Below are 18,525 nucleotides of genomic sequence, written 5' to 3'. Positions count from 1 at the left end.
AGTGAGAACTATACTTCTTTTAACTGTGCCAAGCAGATGTATTCCTGTATACCAGCGCAGAGCTAATTAAATATGCACAGCAAAAGATCTATCTGCTGATGTTATGCTGTTATGTACCTGATACAACAGGTCAACACATACATATGAACACACCATACTACCATCTACTGAGGAGGGAGAAAATACACAAAAAATTTAAACCTTGTATTCTTCATTATTAACTGTGTTGCTGGGGTTAAAGGCCAAACACATTAAAAAAAATACATCTGGTACTCCAATGGGCTTTTCTTTGCTGATTTCCATCTCTGTCAGTAATAATTTTATATTGATTCTTCTCCCCACTTCCTTTTTGCTTTGGTACTCTATTGCATTATATTGTATTATTACAGTGAAAAGCACTGTTAAGAATAATGAAAACAAAAACTTCAAAGACTTTATTTTTTTCAGGAGTTTTTTGAAAGCTGTCTACTTTGAGAAAGAGGTTTGGTATTAGAAGTGAAAGCATCAAAGTATAACTTCTAAATATTTATTGCTAATTCTAATTAGAATTTTTTCCAGTGGTGTGTGCCAGCTTTTGACACAATGATATGCAAAATTATTGAACCTCCAGAAGCTGCTTTTCTAAAGGCATTCAGTGAAGGAACAATATGCAGTAATTGATTCTGGTGATTTACGAACAATACAGTAATTCATTCAAGAGGTTTTACCATTATTCTGTATGGTGCATAGCATGTTAAGGAATACAAAGAGTAATTTACAACTTTCTGGACAGCCCTTGGGAGCAAGCAACTTTTATACATAGTAAAGACAAAGCTTTCAAACATTTTTCATTTTTAATAAACTTATGTGACTGACTGGCTATATATTCATATATAAAGATCTTAATTTTTACTTATATTTTTACTTAAATATTAAATATACCTGAAATTCATCTTGGTTTGGGTTATCCCTCTGCATTGTTTGACCAGCAATTTCTGCTTCTCTTTTGCTTTTCAGCATTTTTTTCATGAAACGAGCTATGTTTTCAGCTTGTTTCTTATTCCTGTCTTTCCGCAGCCCAATTCCTTTCATGTTTGGATATTTGAGGCCAGCTATTGTGTGTTCTTTTTGGTGACCTGCTATATTCTTTGCTTCCCTAGTTTCAGTAGTCTAACTTCATATGAATTTATGTCAATAGTTTCAGTTTTGTTGTGAGAATTTTTTTTTTCAGGTTGTCTTCTTATATCCAGAAAGAAAAAGCAGAGAAAAATCAAAAAGTTTTGCAACAATGCAGATTTTACCCTACTTTTGTATGATTCCTATGAGCAGATTGTAGCTTTGATGATGCAGTACAACGATTGATCACTAGACATTTTCTACATTTCAAATATGCCATTGAGATTCAGACATACAGAAATTTGAGTTCATAGATAGCAAACCCAGGTTCTCAATTCTCTTCAGGAAACATTCAGCTGTTTTAAAGTATACTTTCAAGAGATTGCTGAAGACTGATGTGTAAAATACAGTTTTGCTAAATTTCTAATTTCTGAACATGCATATCACTTAGATGTAAACATATCTATACATTTTTAGTGTTATATAAATTAATATTTTAAGTGAACATTATAATTAATATGGCTGCGTAATTAAAACATTCAATTCTATTATTTAAATGGATACACACAATTATACAAGTTTGAATTTGAGTTACAATGCAGGGCAATATATTTTGCAGAAATAATTTATTATAATTTCATAGAAGATAACCGCTTTCAGTACATACCTCTCAGTGTCAAAATGAGCAGTTCTTATTCAGTACACTTGTGCAATGTAAGCTGATTTCCTTAGAGAAAAGAGTGTTAATTAAACCAACATTTTGCAATACTGATATGCAGAGAACTGCAATTTTGAAAGATTAATAACTTTGCCAAACAGCTACCAGTTTTCACTGACAGTAAAGATTTGAGTGTAGTTTGTTTGTTCGTTTTTCTTTCCTTCGCCCTGATAGAAGCGTCATTCTTGTTAAGTAGATAGGGCTTAAATTGGAACATTTTTCAGCCCTCTCATTCAATGCATAAGCACAAATCTCTACACAAATATTGTAAATATAGTGACAGTAACCACTATAATACTCCTCCCTATGTTTTGCGACGTATGTAAGTAGCATAATACTGGAAGTAAGGAAATTGAGACATGGAGGTTAAGTAATTTGCCTGAAACTAAACAACAAGCAATTAGCAGAGATGGGATTAGAATTACAAAGTTTTGGCTCTTGGCCCTCTTTTCTGTCCAGTAGCCAACTGTCACTTTCAGTGCTTTTGGCTTCCAATTTTATCTCTTGAGACCAAACTTCAGTGAATTTGTTTCTGAATCTTCTTACTAGTTAGATGTGAACTAAGAAGGGAACCATGACTAGGATTGCTACCACTTTTTGGTTTTATAATAATATTTGGTTTTATAATTAATAATTGGAAATAGTGTTATTTGCCTGCGAAAGAAAAATGGAGAATGCAGTCCTTATTGGTAGTTATATTTCAGTTATTTTTACTTTTATCTTAAAGATGAGCATGAATTGTGCTTTCTGGTTATGATGGAGGTTTCAGAGTAAAAATGTCTACAACAGGGCAAATGTAACTTTTGGTTTTTCTGTCCTACAAAACTCTTGCAAGCTTCTATTTTGTAATCTTGTAAATCACCAAGTTTGCCTTAAAAACAGTAGATTGGATGAAATCATAGAAGGTATTGCAAGTACTTAGTGTCAAATCACTAACTTGAAAATGTATTTTCGACCCTGTGAAGATCACCTCTGCACATCGGTATTTCAGTGGTACAGTCATGGTCGCAACTTATGGGGGGTCCTTCACTGTAAAAATAAAATCACTCCACAGATAAGGCATGATGTAAGGCGCAGGTGAATTAACTTTGTTTATTCTGTATTGCCTTCACTGACTTTCTCAGGACCACACACCTGAACTGCTCTAGATGGTTCCAGTCTGGTCTGTTTAGCTTGGTCTCAGCACAGCTGTGGATTGAGCAAGAAGAGCATAAGACAAGGACGATGCATGAGAGGAGAGTAAGAACGGAATAAGAGTCCCTGTGTCTGGGCCACTGTTGATTTTCTCAAGTGAGGATAAAGCAGAATTGTGGTATTTGATGGGAATTCCTTCTAAGGGAGATGACCAAGCAAAAGTGAGGCTTTTCACAATCTGTATATAGCACATTAATAAAAATCACTTGGCAGTGCTTTTAACATTGACACTGAAAATAACCTGTATGAATGAAACAAAATAATTTCTGGCTTCTTCAACTGGGTAACAGAAAAGCTTTGTATTCAATGGCAAAAGAAGCTGGAGAATGCTAGTGTAAGATTTCCTCTTATAGCATGGTATCTGGCCACACATAAGATTCTTACCCTCTTCCACTCTGAATTTGTCATTATGTCCCCCTTTAAATAGCATGCTCTTGACTGAATGTCAGTTCCATGTAGTGTTAATGATATCTTGGTATCTCTTTTTTTTTAAAGAAGAATTAATTTATGTTAAAGAGAGAAGAATGGAAGATATCATTGGTGAGATATAGATGAGATAGGTGTAAGCTAGACACAGCACTGTGGGCCAGGATTATCTATTTAGGTGTATTTTTAATCACTGAAAATTGTATTAAAATCACTTAAGTAACATGAATAACCATGCAAGATTCTTGTAAAGCAAGTGCAATGCTACAGAGACATACAAGGTATCAAATAATTGTACTCTGCAGTGATTTTAGGTAATAGATTGCAGAATATCGTTGTACAAAGTGCTGTCCCATATCAGAATTAAAAAGAAATGGACTTGTAGTAATTAGAGATTTACCTTTATGTGGTGATACGTTTCTTTTGGTTATGTTTCTACTGTTTAATTGCATTTTTGAGCTAGTTACAGCTTTGTTGTGCATTCCTTTACATGAAGTTTTAATTCTCACATTCTTGAATGTATTATATAATATTATATTAATATTATAATATACTTCAAATTTCTGCTGGCATAACTTTATCGGAGAGGAGTTAAAGCAATATAGCTCTTGTAGAAGAAGTTCATAGAGCAGACGTGGTTTTAACTACAAAACTGCACTTTAGGAGTAGTATTTTTTGCATATTGGCAGTGCATTGTTCTTACTGACAAAAAAATTTAACTTGTAGGAGCTCGTATTCACAGCAGGAGCTATACACAGTAGGAAAGTTGTGTAGTACTGAAAACACACAGTATCAAAAATACTGCCAGTGTAAATACGTTCTAATCAGTGCTTTTATATCTGCGTAACCATGTCCCAGAGCAGGCTACTTGTACTGTTAACCGTACTGATGTATCTTAAGTGACTTGTAGGCAAGGAGCTGGGACGATCCACTGGAGCCTTTAGTCACTGAATCTTTTTTAATACCTATAAACAGTTTTCTGACCTAGTTTATGAATGTCTGCTTATGCATTAGTAATGTATCATCTTACAGGACACACTAACCTGTCTTCTAGTTCAGCTGAAGCTGGGCTGCATTGCATAGCATTGCTGGTAAGAGGAACATGGATTCTCTCTACTTGGCTGGACATGTAATTTAGGTTTCATATAATCAATTGTTGTAGGCAAATGGTAAATGTTGTTTTACAACTGATAGAGAAAGATGCTTATCAAGTTCTGGAATGAAGTAGTTCTAACCTATTAGGAAGGAAAGAAAGATTTATAAGTCTCTGCTAACTGGTATTTTTTTATTTTATAGCAAGCTTAATGATATAGTCTTTTTATTAACCAGTTTAGCTCAGTAAATTATGCTTATGCCAAGTCATGCCACCTCTTAATGCTGGCTTGCAGGTAGAAATTCATCTTAAACCCCTTAATGCCCCAAACTGTATATGTTCGTATGGACTGTAAGATATGATTAGATGCACACACACATTTGTCCCAAGTAACAACAGTCTGCCCCCTCAGCAGTTTAACAGTTTAAGCCAACAAAGAGATATAAAACTGTGTGTTTACCACCAGGACAGGACATGACTCTGTCCAAAATGCTTCAAAAGAGGAGAAGATATAAACCACCTTGTCACTAAGTTGAAGGTCAGTTACTATATTTGAGATGGGTTTGATGAATCTAAAGATCACCTTCATACACCCAAGGAACAGATTGGGTATATTCCTTGTCTGTTGGGGATGAAGGGTGGGGACTAGTATTTGGCCAAGGGCTTGGTCCCTAAGCTAAAGCCTCCTCACCTTACCAGGAAACAGAAGTGGAGAAGGAAGGTCTTCAGGTTTTGGTAACTGCAATAGAAAGACTGAATGACTTTGAATTTTCTATCACGCATGTCCTTCTAAACTTTGATAACGTATGTATTTTGAGTTTTATAAATTTTTCTTGCTTTTACCTTCAGCTGGCTTGAGCTAGGGATGATTTTACAATAAGTGGATAACATTAAGGCATTTCACCCATATAGGCATGTTTTACAAAAGACTAGGATCTCAGATCACTTTCACAGTGCATAGTAGCAGATTGTAACAGAATGCTTTTCCCCTTTGATGTGCTGGGCAGTTGGGGTATGGGTAACAAGGCAGTTTGCTTCTAGTGGTGGAAAAGAAAGATGATGCTTAGATGAAAGTAAGTGATATGGTCTGTTCTCAGGCAGAATTTTATTAATTTCTCTTCTGCTTGAACAGGAGTTATGAGAATTTGCTTATATGGGTGCCTTGTCAAGCATTAACACTGACCCATATTTAGTATGTTCAGTGTAGATGGTTTCTTTTCTCTTTGAGTCAGTCTTATCGTTAGATAGGTTATCTTGCTTCCACAGTCGCTAATCAGCAATCTGCCCTGTGTATAAATGGCCAAGTATGCATTTTGTTGTGTTTAGATAAATAAAAAATGAGTGGAAGCTTCAGTCAGTTGTTACAGTGCCCCAGTTTTACTCTTCCTAGTTTTGGTACCTGTATTTTGAGGTTTTTATTAAGACTGAAACACCAATAAAGACCATCTCTCTAGTCATAACACAGATACTCTCAGTCACTAATTGAAACTCTTACCTGTAGAATCTCATTATTGCCCCTTTTCTCTTAGAGCAAAACTTCTCTGGAAAGAGATCAGCTTACTGGGCATTTTAAGATCCACTGTTTCTAGTTTGCACATTGAAAAGTAGTGTCAGCTCTCAGTTACCAAATAATTCATATGCAGTCTGCAGACATTAAAATTTGAAAAAGAAGCAGTAGAGAGCTTTGAAGCGGAATTTCCTTTCATTAAATTAGTGAATATTGCAAGCTTATGTAATGTTCCTGAGGGATGAAGTGGAGCACGTCACTAACCTTTTAGATTCAAGAGGCTTTATGCTTTTCATTTGCTGCTGGAAGGAGGCTTAGTACTGGATTAACTAGCAAGTTCCTCTTTCTAATTCAGGTAGATTAAGCCCCACCCAGATTTTACATATACTGTATGTGATAATTACTATGTATACAAACAGGCTTATACCTAGTTTGTTTTGTATTGTGCATTTGAACACGTGTGCTGTGTTGGAATTCCTGTAGGCATGGGAGAGAGAAAAAGAATTCTTGCCGTCCTGTGCATTTACTGCATAGTGGGTACTTAATGCTATGCCTACATCTTTCAGTGCTCAGGTTAGTTAAATACTAGAACCAAGCATCCTGATTCTCTTTTCTTAAACTAGTGTAAACCAGAATTCTTGTGTAGAAACAACTGAAGAGACAACTGGAGTAAACAAGGGGAGATTTAGAAACAAATGTGTAAAACTGTTTCATTTTCTGTAGTGATATTTAAAAGAAGGTTAAATTTTGTAGTGAAGGTAATAGGTGTGTAGCACTGGCAGGTAAAGCTGTGTATGCATGTTGGGGGTTGAAGGCAAGAGGAGACTGGGTGAGAGTAGGTCTGGCTTTGGGAGCCTTCTCCTTTGTTGTGATCATCGAGGAGGCTGACTCTGATGGCCTGTCAGCCCTGGCTTCCCGTTAGGCTTAGTGTGATAACGCTCTGCTGATGCAGTAGTTAATGGCTGGTCTCAGATTTACAGTAAGTGTCCTAATAATTTGTCACAAAACCAACTTAAATTGTTATCAGGTTGCCTGCAACAGTTTTAGCAGAAAAAGCACAGCAGTAAATTCTTCAGCTTCGTCCTACTTAGGGTATAAGCGTATTGGTCTATAGTATTAATAAAAGGCTTTTTCACAGGTTTTTCACATAGGTTCTTCATATTTGTGAAAGCCTTTTTCTTTCTACCGGTTATTATAAACTGTAAATGAGTATGGGAGCAGAGGGGGACGATGTTAGTTGGCAAATAAATGTCTGCTGCTGTCTGTGTTGGTTTGTATTCTTCCCATGTCCCTAGGGCTCAGATAATGTCTGTCTCTAAAAAAGCATACATAATCCACAAAGACATGAGCTGGTACCAAGGTTTGCACAGCCTGGAGGTACAAATTAGGAATGTGCTATTTTAACATTAGACCTTTTGGAAAATATAACCTACCTATTCTACCTGTAAGGCCTTACTTGTAAGTATGTAATTTGATTTTGTATTGCAGGGAAGAATAATCCCGATGGTCAGCCTAGTAAACTGACACTGTGCATTGCAGAAAATCTGAAAACATAAGGATAGGCTTGACTTTTAATATTTTCCTTGAGAGATCTGGAAGTGATAATCTTTTTTTGAGCCGCTTACTAAATTTGTAGGGTGGGTGTGCTCTGGCTGATTGAAGGCTTGGGAGCTGGAGATAACTGCTAAATTGGAAAAAAAACCCAACAACCCCCCCAAAAAACCAGACATTTTTTGATGTAACTGTTTCTTCTGAGTGGTTTTGTTTTTAGAATACAAGTAGCAGAAAGAAGGTGGGGAGATAAAAATTTTGATTGTATTATAAAGATTTTATGAGCATTGTTGTAGGGGCTGCGTTTTTAAAAGGATGTTGTGACACCTGTAAAGTGAAATAGCTTAGTTTCCTTCACCCGGGATTTTGAGAAACCTGTATTTGTACCTGCAAATAATTTTTGTGAACCAAATGGATCAAAGTATTCAGCTGGAATTAGTTGGCATAGCTGGATTGCATTTAGTAGTTCAAAGATGAAAACCTGGTAATTTTCATTCACAGGATAATAAAACTATTCAGCTGCTCAGAGTATGACAGCATTTGAAGATTGCGTTGTTGCTATTCTTGCTGAAGGATGTAAGGATGATACAGTTTTAAGATGTTTTCGGTGAGAAACAGGAAAATTTCACCAGCTTGTGACTGACAGACAAGAGCCTTTAGGAATGTACCAGTTGGTAACTTTGGGATTTCTTTATGCAGATTTCATCAATACAAATTGTCACACACCCTATAGAAATAAAAAGCTAATTAACTTTCTTACATAGCCAATTTGTAGGTCCACTGTAAGTGCAGGTTAGAATTAAGGCAAAACAATTGCTTGTAACAATGATCAGTCTAACTGATGTCACAAATTATGATTAATGAGTAAATTAGCAGTGAATGCTGTAAATGAGTGTGCTTTGAAAAGCCTTTTAATAAATAAATGAGCACAAAAAGCTTTTATATTAAATATTATGTATATATGTAGTAGTTTATTAGTATATTAACTCCTAGAGGAATTGTGAAAAGAATAATAACTCATGTAATTTGTAATGCATCTATACAGTATCAGGCTAAGATTACATGCAACATTTGCCTATTCGTTCATTTTTACCAGGACAGTAGCCTTCACCGTTATTGAATGTGAACCAGTTTATGACCTGTTTACTTAGAATATATAGCAGTTCCTGATAAGTCAGTGGGACGCAGTGAATATTGCAAAGTGGGACGTGGGGTGAATAAAGGGTATTTCTATTATTCTTTTCTCTTTTTTTTTTTTTTCTCCACTCCATGTAGGAATTTTCTGAGTGTATAATTTGGCATGGAAAGAATGACTTCAGAATTTATAACCAGGAATCACATACCCCACTGAAACTTGATGTCACTAGACCAGTAATACATAGGGGCTCTACAATAAGTGACAGTGATTCTTGTGATGGTGTGTGTGCAGTATCCCAAAGTGCATGGGCACCTGCCAGACTACATTGTTTACTCGGCGCTCAACCTGCATTTCTGAGTGTCAGATGAAAAGGTTCCATAGGAACAGTTGTGACTGTATCATCTTCCAGCTTTTATTGCTACAAAACAGGTCTTTAAAACCAAAAGGTTACTGTAATTTTTTAGGAGTCTCCTGAAACATCAGTATATGTTAATTTACAGGTAAAGGGGGCATTTGAAAGAAGCATCTTAGCATGTTTAATTTTTTCTGATGTCTTTGTTACTTTATTCACATTTGCTATGAATCCTGACAAAGGGTATGGTAGGATATGATTTTTGGAAATTTCTATTCTGATTTTGGAAACTTTTTCATATTTCAAGCATATGACAAAGTTTCATCGTAAGTTGAATTATGGTGTACTAGGAACTTCCATGCACCCCAAATAGAGGGTCTAGAAACAGAAATACATTAAGGTCTGCATTCTCTATAGAACTTGTCCATAGTAAGTCCACATGCTGAGCTTGCTATACTTGGGCTGCAGACGTCCCATTAGCTCTCACTTTACCTTTAAAGAAGGTGAAGTCTTATCCTCATATTTATCTCTTAATTAGAGGAGTTATGTCCATAAAAATGTCTCTACACAAGAATCACTCTCAGTAGCTGTAGGAAGAAGGGGGCTGAACTACTAATTTCAAAAACATTTTGTCAGACATTTTATTTGAGTGCAGAGGAAAACTATTACATGTCCTCAAAGCACAGCACAGAGTATAAAACAGCAAAATTAAAACAGTTAGATAATTCTGTAACATGATGAAATGCGAATTAGTTAATTCCATTCACTACTTCAGAATTGTATTTAAACTTACAAAAGACAATGTGGAAGTGCAAAAGAAAAAAGGGATGTCTTATGCTCATGCAAAGCTATGAAAATGTTCCAAGTGAGTTATTTTAGTGTCATGTTATAAATGTATTTTATGGAGCCTCAATATGCAAAAAAGGACAGCTTCTTTCTGGCTAGTGGTAAACTCTCTCTATTTCAGAAGTTCCTGTGCCCCCTGGGGCGACAGCTTGACTGCTTGTTGAAGCAGCAGCCTAACTTCTATGGCTTTAAACTCCTTAAAACAAACAAATTAAAGCTCAGTATATTTAAGGTGAGCTAGCAATAAATTAATTTTTCCTTCATATATTAGAGTGTAATTTGCAGTAGTTCAATAGTTGTCACTTGAGCTTCTCAGTAGTCCCAGCAAGAAGTGCATAACAAGCAGTAGAGGGTGGGAACCCTCAGGCCTTGGATGACAAAGCTTGTGGTACTTTCCATAAGTCCAAGTTACAGAAACCTTCTGCTGTAAAATTTTTTCCTCGACAAGGTATCAACATTCAGTATCAGCACAAATATCTGAGTAGGCACTGGTAGATAAACAAGCTGAAACAAACAAAACTTGTGTTGTTTGCATTTAATAGCCAATATTGCTTCAATTTTGATGATGCCCACAAGAGAGTTCAAGTCCAGAAATATGAGGTGCTGATTTTAACTGAATTTTACTTTTGTTATTTTAATTACACTTCTGTTATTTTAATTGCAGCTTTATTGAAATGTGACCAAGTAGAGTTTCAAAAGTGCTGAAAGGCTGTGACCTCATAGTTGGTAACCTATTACATCTGATTTTTTTGGCAGATTTAATTGCACTGGAAGGTTCCCATACAGATTGTTGCTGTGCTTAATGAAGTGTGCTGCAGAGAGTTTTTGTTGGACTCTGCACTGCTGTTGTTAAGGGAGATTGAAAATAGTTGTCAGTTCTCAATCAAAATTGCCCTCATGTTAATAAGCACAACTGTGTGTGCAAGTGTAATTGTGTTTGCTATCAGAATGCCTAGCAGCTTAGATCAGAATCAATGTCAAGAAACTGACAACATTAATTGTGGAGATAATTTGTGTCAAACCTTAATTAATAACCTTTATAAAGATAAAGGCAACAAATACTACTTTTCATTTTGGTTCTGTTGGGTTATGATTCCATATACCCTTACACTGGTTATGTATGGGGTATACACTCACTTTATATGTAACGAGATGAACATGTGGATTGAATAATGAAAAGATGGGTTGCATAATACCTATCTTTCTCCATGGCTGGCTGGCTACTATCACCATAGTCTGAGCATCTCTTGACCATAAATGAGTTTATCCTCACAACACCTATTAAACATGCAGATATTATTATCCTTCTGGTGCAGCTGCTGAGTCTGAAGTGGAGAATTTAACTGGTTTGCCAAATTAAATTTAACTTTGTGAACTGCTGCAAACGGCCATTGTATGCATTAAAATGTCTGAAGTGTACAGGACTACTATAAGTTTCCTGTTTCAGATAAAATTATCTATGGTCTAATAATAATTTACCTTCTCAAAGATACCTCAAAGGTAACTGTCTTACTTTCAAGATTAGGCACTGGAGGAGAGTTGTGGCAATGGAATTACTTACTTATGCAAAAGGAAACTTTGACCAGCCACATACCTTATTTTTTTCAGCTAGATTATGGTTGTAAGTGAAACACAAAGATTGTCACGGTTCCCTTCTATACTGGAATGTGAAGCTTTTTTATTGATGTAGACAATATCAGTCTTTACATACAATAATGTGGTCTTTACATACAACCTTAAAACCTTGTCTTTCTTGAAAAAGTCTATAAATAGGGAATTACAGTAACAACTGCACTTGTCTTCTGCCTCTAATACTTCATAGCAAGTGTTGTTAGTTAACAAACAATAGCTTTACTATTTGTCAGTCCAGCAAAAATTCACGTAGGACTGGAAAAATACTGCCATTCTTCAGGTAGTTACCAAAGCCTAGTTAGGTATTCAGCCCTATTCCTGCAACTCCCCTATGCAGATACAGCTCTGCAGGAGCCTAGTAAGCAATTTTCATAAGGTGTCATAGCACTTCCAGTCCTTTACCAGGTTTGGCCCAGTCCTAGATGAAGAAATTGTCAGAAAACTGGTTTTACCTCTAACAGCAGTTAAGTTTGGTGGAAAATTTTTAGTTTCATATATATTGCTATATGCACTCTTTGATAAACAGTTTTGCAGTTTGCAGAGTGTTGAGATGAAGGGGATTTTTTTACTTTTGTGTTCAGCAGCAATGGGAAAGGTAAATTGTCATATGGTGTAAATTAGTGCAAGCTCCCTTGTGTTTACCCGAACAGCACTAATGGAGAATTTGTTTCTGAGTGTCTGATAAGGAGGGAAGGGATTCCCCTATATTTATCTTTTTTTAATTATTGATTTCATTAATACAATATATTGCATATTAGTAAAAGCATGCCAACCATAGAGATCATGGTGACTGGCAGTGACATAAAACCTGATAGTAGGGTTGGGGTTTTTTGGTTGGTCGGTCAGTTGGTGGGTTGTTTTTTTTTTTTGCAGAGCTAACTTAACATAGTTCAACACGGTCTTTGCTTATCATTTTTCATTGCTTTTGTTTTGTTTGTTGTTTAAAAATCTGCAGTTTTTCTGGTCCCAAGATAAGTGAAGTGTTGCAGGAATGAATGCAACAGCATGGCTCTTAAATTGAGTTGCTTTCCCTCCTTGACCCTTGTAATGCATGGCAAAATTGGCAAATTTTCCAAACAGACCCTGTCTCTAAGGAAGTAAGTTGCTTCATTGATTGCTTCATCAGTTGGGCAGTCACTGAATGTATGAGTGAGGCATAAACTTAGAATTTAAAAGCTGCCTGTGAGCTACTATACATAATTACTCTGTGCTGATGGTTTGCCCACGCAGTGTTTTTCTTTCGTTGGTGGGAGGTTCAACACTGAATTCACAAAACGTCAAAAAGAATAAAAAGAGAATGGCAGCACACCATTTTTCATTTGATGGCACACAATCACAACTTGTGCCACAGAATGTCTGCATATCAGATTCAGTCATGTCTCTTTACATATCAGACTGCTGGGTTAATACATGCATAGAAAAGGATTCAAAGCTAGCAGTTTTGGTGAAACCCAGATGCTTTTAATCAGAATACATTTCTGTCTTTTCTGTGGTCCAGACATAAAGCCTGTGACTTGGGAAAAGGTTTTTAGGTTTTTTGCTCTGAGTATGATTTATTTGCCATGGTTTTGGCAATTTTTTAACATCAGAGAAGTTCTTTTGTAAGTTCCCCATGGCAGCAGTGGCACACTATTTTGCTGTGCTCAGATTTGCTGTTGCGTTTGGTTTCAGCTACATGTTCACCAGGCAAAATTAGCACAGCAGATAGTTCAAGGGCCCTTGGACTTCCTGAAAAGTTGAGCAATAACAATTTTGCCTGACATAAGCATGTAGATTTTCAGCAACATTATATTTATACTGCATTTTTTGAAAATTATCTTTGTTACTGGTATGTTACACATTAGGGGTAGCGTAAAAAAGACTAATTTCATTTCGTAAACTTAGTACAGTCGGCATACTCTCATATTTAATGTAGCAACATAACAACATATTGAGTTAGTTTTATAATAATGACCACATCATGTTTTCTTGGCATTTTAAGTTATTTCAGGATTTCTTCCAGTGTTACGTACATACATACTTATAGTCTGCTGGGTTTCTGACATTTAAATAAACATGCTGACAAGAAGTATTGCGTGTGGAAAGACCAGAATAAGGGGTTAGACATCAGAAGTGAAGAGCAGCAACTTAGAAATGAAAACAAGTACAGTACAGGTACATAAGTGTCAGAAGTAAGAGAGGAAAGTGAAGAAGAGCAAAGAGGTTGAGAAGAGAAAGGAGCTGACTGCTGAAAGTTGAAGATGAGGGCAAAAATGAATTGCAACAGTTGCTATAGAGCAACTATATACAACAACTTAAAACTGAGAAAGACTGTGTAGCAAAGACATGGATTTTTTATCATGTATTCGCCCTAAGTATTCACTTCATATCATTCAAAACAGCATCTTAAAGTGTATTGGATCTCTAAAAATTTCTCAGCTAAGAAAGAGAATGATGTAAATATTTACAGGAACTCTTTAACATTTCTGTACTGTGGTTAGACATAATCTCATCTATTTTCATACTAAATCTTTAGAAGTCATGTCTTGTGTTGGTGTAAGTTCAAAAGTTTTGTTTCACCACAAGGCTGATAAATTAATTTTAATTATGTTGTAACAGAAACAGAAGGAAAGAGAATAATTAATTAAAATGCCTTTTCCTACTTTTAAAATGATTTCTCCATTTGTCTTTCCTCTCCTGTTGTTGCAATAGTTGGATCTTTTTTCTAACAGAGTAGAATAATTTGGGAGTGAACAGGAGCTATACATGAAACTGTGCCCAAGCATAAATCTCTATTCTCTTATACTCCTTTCTGCATGGACTCTTAATACATAGTCATTTACCTACCCCACTGCAAACTTATAAATGCTTTCTCCTAAATGTCACTGGTTTTAATGGCTCAAAGGTGGCAATCCTGTTTTCATGACATCCTGTGATCATAACATCAAGTCATGAATCATGATCTTACTACAGCTGATTGATGAGCTCATTTTGCAACAGAAGACAAATTGGATTTTTTATTTATAATGGTGATAAAATATAATGTATGATCTTGCTATTCTGATGCTATCAGATTTCTGTTTTAATATAAATTTCACTAGTAAAATCTGTAAGTACTTTCCTGACCTTTTAGTTATTGTTTAATGCTTTGTCTTGCAGGTCAATACTGTCACTGGAGAAACAAAACATTTCCTTCTTTCATTTTGAAATCTTGACATGGCTTATTTTTTATGTTTACTACTTAGATTAATTTTGTTATTTTTTTGTTTGTTTCAGCACCACCAAAGTTTACAAGAACTCCCGTTGACCAGACAGGAGTTTCTGGAGGAGTTGCCTCATTCATCTGTCAAGCCACAGGAGATCCAAGACCTAAAATTGTCTGGAACAAAAAAGGAAAGAAAGTCAGCAATCAGAGATTTGAGGTATTAGGTCCATTGTTCTGTTCCTCTGAAAAACATTAATTCCAGCCTCACTTCTAATCCCAATATGTGTGCTTTATTATCAGTGATTAAGTAGAATAGCTATGACTATCAGGGATAATTTAGTGGGAGCAGTCTCATGAAGTTTTTATTTTGCAAACTGGTTACGCATAGCACTGTTAAAGAGAAAACTGCTACTAGCATGATCTAACTGGGGAGCCTTGGTGTGCTTCTGTTCAGCCTGCTATCTTTTCCATGAAGGAGATGGGGGAAAATTATTCGAGCAGTGATTGCTGTCTCCAGAGAGCAAGCCACCTCCTTTTGTGACAGTGTGCATCGAACAGACTTAGGCTGCTACTGCTTCTGCTGCCACAATTGCTTGCCACTGTTGCAGAGAGAGATGAAAGGGACATTGTATTTCCTGCTGCTGAAGAGGAAATGTAAAACTTGTTTGCTTTTGATTCTTTTCTTAACAATAACCTAGGAAAAGGCTTTAGAGAAAGCTGTTTCCCCTCTCTCCACAACCTTCAATTAAAGGAAACAGTGAAGATAATCTGTTCAAAGGATGCTGGTTATTTGAGGGGGAAATAAGACAACAAATGTTATTCCCTCTTTTAGTGGCAGGAACAATTAATATCAAATATGGGTTGACCTTTAACATGAAGAAAAAACTCAGAAAATGAGGGAAGGCCTGTAGAATGGATACCAAAACTGGCACGTAGAGTGTATAATTTTCACCGTGTCTCTTTACTATTTTCAATGTTAAATAAGAGACTTCTGCATTGAGAAAACAACTGTTTGGAAGATGACTAATTTGTATATAAAACAGTTTTGACATGCATTTTGTGAGCGAACGATCTAAGATATACCTGTTAAAAGTTGACTGAATATTGAAGTCTTCTGTGTTAATTTTTAGTAGTATTTGGGAAGATTGCTTGCCCTGGCTTTCAGGTTAGATTTACGTCAGCAGAAAAGAATTGCATTTCTTGTATAATTTGTTTTTATTCCTTTTTTGTTCAAAAAAATATTTAAAGGCATTGGAATTTGTTCATTAACCAATATCATTCTTTGCTTGTACATTTACTACAATGTGAGAAATAAAAGCATGAATTTAAATGTGACCTCTTAGTGCCAAGAACTGTTTGCACTTTGCAGAGCATATGCAGAGCTGTAATTGGCTAGAGAGATTAACATAGAACTTTTATCATAAACTCTACACAATTTATCCCCTTCTGGTCGCAAAATTTTCACTCGAGGTGAGTTCTAAACACTGAAAGATTGGGTATGTACATGTTTACTGTGTTGATTCAGTTTTATTGTGCAATATGTTCTGGTTTATTTGCTTCATATATTGTCTTCTATGTACCTATGTACCTGTTTTTAGGAAGAACAAGCAAAAATAAAACAGTTTTATTTCCATAAAAAATATTTGAATGGAACTATAAAAAATTAAATTAAAATGTTTAAAAAATGCCTTTAGTGGACTATTGAACAAGCTGTATAGCCAAGTAGGATGGAATGTACTTCAAAGAAATAGAAAACAGTTACCAAGTATTTTTTAATTTTTATTATAACCACTGAACGGAGTAGTTATGAAGTGTGCAGAGCACATCAATATTTTAAGCAGCCGTCCTTCCTGTCTAAAGTAAGGCCATTATTTCATGCCATAGAATCTCTAAATAAGAACAGAACAACAGTAGAAACTGAGATTCAGAAAACACACATGGAACATTTGGGAAGCAAGAAACATCTGAGATTGTCAACTGCAGTAAGAGAATAATTAGTTGAGCTTCTTTTCCTCTTCTTTCACATTAATATTTTGTATATTTCTCTGAGTTTGATTACTTAGTGTAATAAAAGACATGAAAATGTTTTATATGGCCACTTGTCTTCATAGAAGCCTAGTAAATACAGCTGGAAAGGACTTCAGTGGGCTGTCTAATCCACATGCTTTCCCAGGGATGCTGGGGGTTACTTTTGCGGGTTTTTTTTTTTTCCCCTCCAATAAACTTGGACAGCCTGCTACAGTGTTTCATGAACCTTGCCAGGATTTTTTTTTCTCTTGCGGTACCTGAACTTTTTTGCTGGAACTCGATGTACATAGCAATTGTCTTATCTAGCAGAGGGGGAACAGATAGTTTATTCCCTCTTTCGACAGTGCCCTGTTTATGTATTTGAAGATTATTATTGTTCAATGTGGAATGTTCTTGCTCACAGGCTAATTCTCACAACTGAGTGAGAATAGTGGTGAGAGCTATACATCGTTTCTGAAATTAAAGGCTACAATAAGACCTTGTGGGACTTCGCTATTAATGTTTCATCTTTTATTTATATTGCAAGTATATGCTATGAATGAATGTGATACAGGAGGATTCTTTTTTCTCCTCTTGAAATAAATTCAAATAATATGAATTAGAAAAATCTACTTTAAGTTACTAAGAAGTCCTCCTCAGGAGGACTTTTAAGAGGAACTTAAAAAGAAACAGGGAAGGGGAAAAAAACAAGTTTAAAAAATTGCACCATTCTACCCTGTGGCACAAGGCTGGTTTTATTCAAAAATCCGTGCTTTTAAAAAAAAATCTCATTCAGTAGATGGGGAAGTGGGAGGAATTATCTGTGATATGCAGGAAAGGGAGAACTCATCACAGGAAAAGTAAGACCATTTTATGATACATATTTTGGATACACCAGACTTGAAACTAAATCTCTGCAATATTTGCCCAACCCAATCTGCTGCAGTTGTTTTTATTGGCCATCCAGCTAGGATTATTCAGCATTCAAATTTAAACAATAACAATTATTCTTTTTAAGTGTAACGATTGTGATTATTTGGATCCCATGCTTTCATTTTTTATCTACAGATAGTTCGTCTGTCTGCTTTAAGATTGTGAAATTTTCCTTTCCCTCACAAATGTCAATTTATCAAGAATTCTAGTTATTCTTTTGTTTGTGCTAAGATCAGATGGAGATTTTTTGTTTTCTAGGTTTGTTTAGGACAATGGCTTTACTTAAAGAACAAGGGAAAATAATACAGCCTGTAGGCTACCAAAGCAATTTCTTCTCGGAAAAAAACAGGTTTTTATCTTATTTGCACTTAGACCTCTCCCACTTCTAAGAAGAAACTGAACAATTCCTACAATGAAAATGGGAAGATAATGGGCATATAACCATAGTTCCCAACCCTGTACTTTGTTTCTTTCTTACTCTCAACAAGTATAGAGTTCTAACAGATAACTTGTGTGTAAGTTAGACATACAGACACAAACATATGTGCAAATACGCATGTATGTAAATTGTTTTGTGTATGTATATGCCGTGGTTTAACCTCAGTTGGCAACTGACCACCACGCAGCCGCTCGCTCACTCCTCTCCCCCGCCCCTGGTGGGATGGGGGAGAGAATTGGAAAAGCACAAGTGAGAAAAACTCGTGGGTTGAGATAAAAACAGTTTAGTAAGTGAAATAAAATGATAATAATAATGTGATAATAATAATAATAATAATACACAAAGCAAGTGATGCACAGTACAATTGCTCACCACCCACCAACCGATGCCCAGCCAGTCCCCGAGCAGCG

General features: G+C 35.8%; 1 protein-coding gene across 1 annotated transcript in view; it reads left to right on the top strand.

Moving 5' to 3' along the window:
• PTPRD (protein tyrosine phosphatase, receptor type, D) overlaps positions 1-18,525 on the top strand; it is a 289,678-nt gene that overhangs the window by 53,740 nt on the left and 217,413 nt on the right. Inside the window, 1 exon segment of the mRNA XM_009328051.1 lies at positions 14,808-14,953. Within this exon segment, the coding sequence (XP_009326326.1) occupies positions 14,808-14,953 (146 nt within the window).

This window comes from Pygoscelis adeliae, unplaced genomic scaffold, assembly GCF_000699105.1.
Source record: "Pygoscelis adeliae isolate BGI_AS28 unplaced genomic scaffold, ASM69910v1 Scaffold45, whole genome shotgun sequence".
In the NCBI taxonomy this organism is placed as follows: Eukaryota; Metazoa; Chordata; class Aves; order Sphenisciformes; family Spheniscidae; genus Pygoscelis; species Pygoscelis adeliae.
The sequence above is the reverse complement of the archived record's forward strand: the minus strand, read 5'-3'. Positions and strand labels throughout refer to the sequence as shown.